This window comes from Nicotiana tabacum, chromosome 21 (assembly GCF_000715075.1).
Source record: "Nicotiana tabacum cultivar K326 chromosome 21, ASM71507v2, whole genome shotgun sequence".
Classification (NCBI taxonomy): domain Eukaryota; kingdom Viridiplantae; phylum Streptophyta; class Magnoliopsida; order Solanales; family Solanaceae; genus Nicotiana; species Nicotiana tabacum.
The window spans coordinates 85,740,579-85,748,807 of NC_134100.1; the positions used below are offsets into that span (position 1 = coordinate 85,740,579).

At 37.7% G+C, this 8,229-nt stretch overlaps 2 protein-coding genes across 18 annotated transcripts; both read left to right on the top strand.

The window, feature by feature from the left end:
* The first annotated feature begins 510 nt into the window (after positions 1-510).
* On the top strand, positions 511-3,673 carry LOC107768294 (F-box protein At3g07870). Of its 17 annotated transcripts, none has more exons than XM_075242117.1 (3): positions 511-1,206; positions 1,530-1,584; positions 2,123-3,673. In XM_075242117.1, the coding sequence occupies exons 2-3, from the start codon at positions 1,569-1,571 to the stop codon at positions 3,349-3,351; spliced, it is 1,245 nt and encodes a 414-aa protein (XP_075098218.1). In that variant the 5' UTR covers positions 511-1,206; positions 1,530-1,568; the 3' UTR covers positions 3,352-3,673. The 17 variants fall into 17 exon arrangements, with proteins under 17 accessions (XP_075098218.1, XP_016442891.1, XP_075098223.1 ...); XM_016587405.2 differs by having other exon boundaries at positions 525-694; positions 1,545-1,584; XM_075242122.1 differs by having other exon boundaries at positions 545-694; positions 1,530-1,606.
* A 2,180-nt stretch (positions 3,674-5,853) lies between these two features.
* On the top strand, positions 5,854-6,477 carry LOC142175340 (F-box protein At3g07870-like). The gene has a single exon (XM_075241922.1). It carries the CDS (start codon positions 5,854-5,856, stop codon positions 6,475-6,477), a length of 624 nt encoding a protein of 207 aa, XP_075098023.1.
* The last annotated feature ends 1,752 nt before the right edge of the window (positions 6,478-8,229 follow it).

Here is an 8,229-nt window from a genome sequence, read left to right on the forward strand (position 1 = left end):
GTCACATGAACCATTCTTTTTCTTTATTTCCTTTTTCTTCATTGCAAAATTTCAAAATGAATATAAAAGAATATTAATATAAAGTCCATATGTAATCTATGCATGCCTGCAACTCTTGCTTATTTGCTTCATTAGGATTTGTAGTGTCATCTTCAAAGTTAAAGTTTTTGTTCTCTTTTGCGGGATATACTCTCAGTTTTCCTTGCTATCGTATTGACAAGCCTTTTGCAAATTTGAGATTTAAAGTCAGTAAGATGTTAGATATATGCATTTAATGTTTCTTGGTGCATAAATATACATAATTCTAGACGAAACAATCTGTTCAATAGGACTAAGAGAACTTTCTCTAAATTCGTCTCTATTAGGGGCGAATTTGAGGGAGATTATGAAACATGTAAAGCTGTGGTCTAAACTCAAAATTAAATATTATATATATATATATATATATATATATATATATATATATATATATATATATATAGTCATGTTAATTCAACCCATCTTAATCAAGTGAATATTGTGATCGGACAATGACTCATTTAATAAATCAGCATCTTGACCGGCCCAAATACCTCCCATTTGCCCGTAAGGAAAGAGAACAGAGCATTTTGCTTGAGTTCTCGCTACAATGAATAAACTTGGCATTCTGCCCCTCCATTACAGTAGCTTCCAAGAGAATTCAAAGCCATTTAAGGTGAATTTCCATCAACTTTTATGAGTTGAATTTAGTCTTTAATTCTGTATTTAACACCCAAACACCGTTAGAATTTATATTTGTCAAGAAATTCTTCAAGAACTCAGAAAGGGGAAAAAGCTAAAGTTTTTCAAATAAGGTAACACCACTACCCTAAACTTATGATTTGTGTATAAATAAACTTGTGGATGATGGGGTTGAGTAGGAAATGAGATTTAATTATGTTATTGAGCAAACCTTAGAATGGGTGTTCTTGAATTGATAGAACTTGGGGAAGAAGACGATGAATAGTACCTATTGTGCTGAATACTATTCTTAATAGTCTTGTTAGCTTATGAATCATCGAGTATTGAATTATCAAGCATGAGTTATGAAAGAGTTGATGTTTCAGATGGAAGGGAGGCCTATAGTCATTTTATGAATTCTAATCTAGTTGAGATGGATTTCGTTGAGCTCAAATTCATAGCAATTGATTATAATTGAATAGATTGAGTTGACTCGGACAAAGCAAGGTAAGTTAAGATGTACCTTCCTCTAAGGAGTTTTTGCTAAATTGCTACATCTTATCAAAGTGGGCATTATCTTAGTCTCAGATATGCTTACTATGTTTAATGCTTCACAACTTAGTTTTCAGATGTTTTGCATTTAAATACTAATTGTTTCTTTTAGATGCACTTACAAATATTGATGTTATTTTGCTAAACTACAAGTATCCCAGAGTTTTAAAGACATCGCTCAAAAACCTTTTTGGGAGGAGTCAATGATACTTACGGGATATGTATTCTATGAAATTGTGCTCAGTTTCCTACATGGGGCGACTTACTTGATGTTTCAGATATTGTGTTGACAGCACGAGCTAGGCGTCTCCTCCAATATGTGCTTATACTTTGGTGAGCCCCACTTCTTTTATCGGTGGGTGCATTTCTAGAAATTTATTATATTCATTATGTCCATAGAGTTTCCAGTGACATTGTTGGGGGTGTAGTCATGTAGATGGAATTTATGTTCTTAACTCGTGTTCATTTCACACCTATGTATTTTGGTCAAAGAGCTAATTTTATTTTGAGTTGAAATAAAGTCTTTTAACTAAACTATTCAATGGGAATGGGGTATTTCAAATATGTAAGTTATATTTTAAACCTTGAAATAATCATGAATGGGTAGACAAGTTCAAGTGGTTCGCTCAGTGTAGTTGAAGGCAGTGGGTGCCAGTTGCGCTATTCTTTTTGGGGCGTGACACGGATGTTTCTTGTTAACTGATGCACTTGAAGTTGAGCCTCCCGAGTATACTTTAGCGATGTTTTTTAATAAAAACTTGAATAGGACAAGAGGTCCTAAAGTTCCACGCATCTTTGTTCTTTTTCTCCAGCATCTTGCGCCATTTCAAGTCTTCTACTTATCTTTGACTTTGAGTGCCTGTTTTTCAAGGTATCATGGATGGAGAAACCAAGAATCAGAAGTGTCAATCTGATCAAGCTTCCCCCAGATATGGATTTAATTGCTTACCTCAAGAAATTGTTATTGACATAGCTTCCCGACTTCCCATAACATCTTTAGTCCCATTCAAGTTTGCTTGCAAGTCATTTCACAACTTGTTACATGATAAAAAGCTTGTGAATTTGCACCTGTCTCGTGTGGCAAAGAACGATCCTTGCATTATTTTTCACACAGATAATCCTTTAAGGAAACGACTCTACTTTCTTGAATTTTCAGATCATGGTCGGGAAGAGGTTGTGAGGAAAATCAGCACCCCTTTTGCAAACTCTGTGCCTGAATTTAAGGTGGTCGACTCATGTAACGGACTATTGTGCATATGTACTTCTGCGTATAGTGATTCACTTTATGTGTACAATCCTTTTACAAGAGACTACAAAGAGCTACCTGAGACGGTAGAATTTGGTGTGCAGAAAATGATTTTTGGATTTGGTTTTCATCCTGTTACCAAAGAGTACAAGGTGATCAAGATCATAAATTGTGCCAATATGTATTTTAATGACCACTGGCGCTATCGTAGATTCAGGGTTCCCTACACTGGTAAATCAGATATTCAAGTACTTAGTCTTGGTAGCAACAGATGGAGAAGTATAGGGGAAGTTGATTACCGTATTGATCCAAGTTCTCAAGGAATTATGTTAAATGGCAAGATGCATTGGTTTACTCGATTTGGGATGTATTATGGACATCGTGACAGGATCATCGTTTCCTTTGATTTAGCTGATGAAGTATTTGGAGAGGTGCCAAAAAATGATTTTGATGTAAAGCCAAGAATTGGCAACTTTCATCTAGCAGTTCTTGGAGATTGTCTTGCTGTTGCTCTAACTTTGCCTCGCCAAAATGGTGGAGGAATAGAAATTTGGGTAATGAAAGAATACAATGTGAAAGAGTCTTGGGTGAAGGAGTTCATATTTGGAGCTTATACACCAACTCCAAATTTCGTCACTCAATATTTGCAACCATTGGTGAAAGTTCTATGCATGTTAAAGAATGGACAACTATTGCTCGAGTACAAAGGCGGCAATTTGGTTTTATATGATCCTCAAAATGGTGTCTTTAGGACACTAAAGTTTCAGGGGATGCCTAATTTGTTTCAGACATATGTTCATGTGGGTTGCCTTAATTGGATTGATATCTCACCTGCAGATCTTTTACAAAATTAGTTCATCAAACTTATTTATACCTTCTTATTGAAAAACTGTCACATATGCTTAAACATATTTAGCATGTCCGGCTCTCTCCTGACTATGATTTGGACCTTTCGCCTGCTTAGAAGTGGATTCAAAACACTGACACATGGATTTTCAGTCCTTTGCTGTTCTCTAAATGCTATTTTCCTAAGTTCTTCTTGGATACAAGCCATGTGCCATAGAATCGTCTCAGTTTCCTACATTGTGATTTATAACATAGCGCTGCAGAGTGCCGGTCAATTATGTTGAATAGAGGTACAGATAAATGGAAAGATGTGAACTATCACCATTTGTATGATAACGTTTAGTTTTGTAGTTGCTACTTGAAGCATGTTTCTGTTCTGTCAAAAGAATGACATTTATTAATAGTCCTTTCACTTGATCATACAGAAGTATAAATACTCAAAATATTAACTCAAGAGTCTTGGACATAATTAACAACGTAGACTAAATGCATTACAACTTCCTAAAAGTCTCTTGAAAGAACTAAAGGACATTCGGAGAAATGCAAAGTTATAAACTAGTACCATGATATGCATCATTTCCAAAGAAATGCAGTAATTCCAACAGACATCCAAAAGAACATGCTCATTTGTTTACCGACTATAAGAATTACCTGACTTCCTAAGAGTCCAGGCATCCATTTCCAAGTTTGTATACTTATCATTGTATAACTATTTTTTGTGTGTGTCAATCTGATGAACCTCCCCCTAGATATGGATTCGATTGCCTACCTCAAGAACTTGTCCTCGACATAGCTTCTAGGCTTCCCATAACATCTTTAGTCCAATTCAAGTTTGTTCGCAAATCATTTTACATCTTGTCTCATGATCCAGAGCTTGTGAATTTTCACCTGTCTCGGGCAGTAAGAACGATCCTTGCATTATTTTTCTCCTGTTTAATCGGCTTTACTTTCTCGAATTTTCTGATCATGGTAGTGAAGAAGCGATTGTGAGGAAGATCAGCACCCCTTTTGCAAACTCTGCCTGAATTTAAAGTGGTTGGTTCATGTCATGGATTATTGTGCATATGTCATTCTCTATTTAGTAATGAACTTTATGTGTGTAATCCTTTTACAAGGGACTACAAAGAGCTGCCTAAATCAGTAGAATTTGAGGTGCAAAAATTGGTTCTTGGATTTGTTTTTCATCCTATTACAAGATTGGATAGGCACCACTTACCGCGGCCAGACCTGTTTCAACAGCAATAAAAACCCCATAACAGTTTTTACAGGACAGCCTTATGTTCACATACTTCCTTTGATATTCGTATTGAACATGACAAGAGGTACAAACAGTCCAAAACGTGTCGAGTCTGCTATGAGAAGCTGAAGAATTGGCGCAATTGCCAACGTTGCCAACACCAGAAGCATGTACTGTAAATAAACTTCTCCTGTGATCGTACGAGCTTCTTTTAGCACCATTCGACAATACTTTCCATGCTTCAGAAACAAGCCTAAATGCGACATCAGCTCCAAATCTTTTATTTTTATCAGGATGGAGAAACACGGCCAGCTTTTTATATTGTTTCTTCAACATAGCCCTGTTTGAAGATGGATCTGAACCCAGTATCGCGTAAAAATCAAATTCTCCATTAACCTTCGTCGCTGCAGCACTATGAACCCCAAATGCGGCCACCATTTGTGATATGCCCCACTATATGAGGGCACAACATCTGAGCTTTTAAAGCATAGTTTTTGGCACCCAGAAAATCTCTCTCTGCATATTTCGTTTCAGCATTCGCTTTAGCTTTTAGCGCTTCCTCTATTCTTGCCATCTCAAAGTTCAGAACTTTAAGCCAATTTCCACCCAAGAAATCTATAGAAAGAAGTTACACTAACTTCCAGTTCTAGGAAACAACCGTTGGGAATAAAACCCCTACAGAAATAATATTCACAGTAATAAAAGCGGAATAATAACGTAGCGCCGAGATACGGTAATTAACAAGAATAAAAGAGTGACAACGACACCAAGATCTTTACGCAGAAAACTCTTTTGAATAAGGAAAAAAACCACGGGCCCGAGACGAGCAACTGATATCACTATAGTAAGGAATTTTACACTTTGTAGGTCCGAGTAAAATACTCCAAAGACCACTATAATACTCAAAAGAAATAACCCTCTTTTGATATTCCCACCTCACGACAATATCATTCTTTCTCTATTTATCTCATAGACTATTTTCTTATACATTGTTTGTGAAATCTCACTCTTTCTTTCTCTCTTTGTTGGTGTGTAGAAATGAGAGCTGAAGCTCTTCTTTTATAGCCGAAGCCTCACTCTCTAAAGCCTACTATATTTAACAATTTGCACACATTTTTCTTTCTTTTTTTTCAATATTGACAATTCAACAAAGTTGGCTATCTAACCAAAGAAATTCAACAAAGTTGACTACCAAACTAAAGAAATTCAACAAAGTTAGCCACAAAACCAAATTTTCTTAGGCACATGCCTATTACTTTGGCTTTTGAATGAGATGGACCACTTCACAACAGACCTTCAGGCAGAAAAATTGGTCTTTGAATTTGCTTTTCATCCGATTACCAAAGAGTACAAGGTGATCAAGATCGTAAATTATGCCATTTTGTATCATGATGACCCTTGGCTCCTTCCAATTAGTACTTCAGAAGTTCAAGTATTTACTCTTGGTGGCAATAGTTGGAGAAGCATAGGGGAAGCTAGTTACAAGATTAATGGTTCACAAGGATATATGTTAAACAGAAAGATGCATTGGTTGACTCGATTAGGAAGCTGCCATGGACGTCATGACAGGCTTATCGTTTCCTTTGATTTAGCTGAAGAGGTATTTGGTGAAGTACCAAAGGTTGATTTTAACCTCGACCTAAGAATTGGCAAGTTTCATCTTGCAGTTCTTCGAGGTTGTCTTGCTGTTTCTGTAACTTTGCCTCACCAAAATGGGGGAGGAACAGACATTTGGCTAATGAAAGAATACAATGTGAAAGAGTCATGGGTGAAGGAGTACATAATCGAGGCTTATACACCAACTCCAAATTCTGTCACTCAGCATTTGGTGAGAGTTGAAGAATGGAGAGCTCTTGCTTCAGTACGAAGGTGGCCTGGTGTTTTCATTAACATATAAGCTACGATTATCACTTTCAAAGGTTCATTTGTTCAATGTGCGGAGCAATACAACAACAATAACATTGTTGCTCAATCCCTCACTAGTTGAGTTGGTTGTATGAATCATCTGTATCTACTCTACTCTATTTCGGCATTGTTTCATGACACTATTGTGATGACCCGATAGGTCATCTTATGTTTTAAAACCTAATTCAGTGATCCGAAGCCTTAAAAATCTCATTTTACCCTCCTCGATTTGCGTGCGCAGTCCAGACGTGTTTCCGGAAAGTTTTTATGTTAAAAACTGTGAAAAATAAGAATTTTACCTTAAAAATTCATTTAAGTTGACTTCGGTCAACGTTTTGGGCAAACGGACCCGAATTCGTGTTTTGCCGGTCCCGGTGGGTCCGTATCGTAATTTGGTACCTGGGCGTATGCCCGAAATCGAATTCAAAGGTCCCTAGCTCGAGTTATTAATTTTTGTTAAAAAATTGAAAGTCTGAAAGTTTTATGGTTTTTAAGGATCGACCGGTGTTTGGATTTATTGATATCGGGTCCGTATTTTAGTTCCGGAGCCCGGTACAGGTCCACTATAATATTTATGACTTGTCCGTTGAATTTGGTGAGAAACATAGTTGATTTTACGTGATTCAGACGTTCGGTTGTGAAAATAGAAGTTTTAAAGTTTTCTTGAAAATTTCATTTGATTTGGTGTCCGATTCATAGTTCTAGGCGTTATTTTGGTGTTTTGATCGCTCGAGCGAGTTCGTATAATGTTTTAGGACTTGTGTGCATGTTCGGTTTGGATCCCCGAGGGCTCGGGTGAGTTTCGGATACGCTACGAGGTGAATTGGACTTAGAAAAATCTGATATTTTTGCTGCAGCTGGTTTTCTGGTGTGTTGTGCTTCGCGATCGCGAAGCCATTCTCGCAATCGCGAAGGGGATCTAAGTTGGTGGAGGATTTTACACTACGCGAACGCGAGACTATGGTTGCGAACGCGGAGCAATGGGGGGTTTGCTCTATGCGAACGCAACTCGTCACACGCGAACGCATAGCGTTTGCTAGGCTGGGCAGGAGACTTGAGGTTACACTACGCGAACGCGGGTCTTGTCTCGCGAACGCGGAGGTCAGGGGGGCTAAACCTTCGCGAATGCGTGTAGCCTCTCCCGATCGCGTAAGCCTAACAGGCACTGCTCTTCGCGAACGCGTCAGGATTCACGCGAACGCGGTGAATACCTGACGCCGAGTTACTCAAAACAGAATCAAAACGGGAGTTTTGCCATTTCCTTCAAATTTTCAAAACTAGAAGACCTAGAGACGATTTTCCTAAAAGATTTTCTTCACCAATTTGTTGGTAAGTGATTCTAACCTACTTTCTTTCAATTACCCATTACATTTCATGAGTTTTCAACCTAAAATTTAGGATTTTCATGGTGGAAATTGGGGGTTTGTATAGAATTAGGAATTTTTGTATAATTGGAATTTAGACCTCGAATTGAGGTCGGATTTCGAAATAAATTACATAATCGGGCTCGGGGGCGAATGGATAAGTGGATTTTGGTTAGAACCTCGGGTTTTGACCGAGCGGGCCCGGGGTCGATTTTTGACTTTTTGGGAAAAAGTTTGGGAAATCTAAATTTATGCATTTAATTGATTCCTTTAGAAATAATTGATATTATTGAGTCGTTTGTGGATATATACGAGTGGTTTGGAGTTGGATTCTAGAGGAAAAGCTGTGATTGAGCATTTAGTGGCCTTTGGAGCGAGGT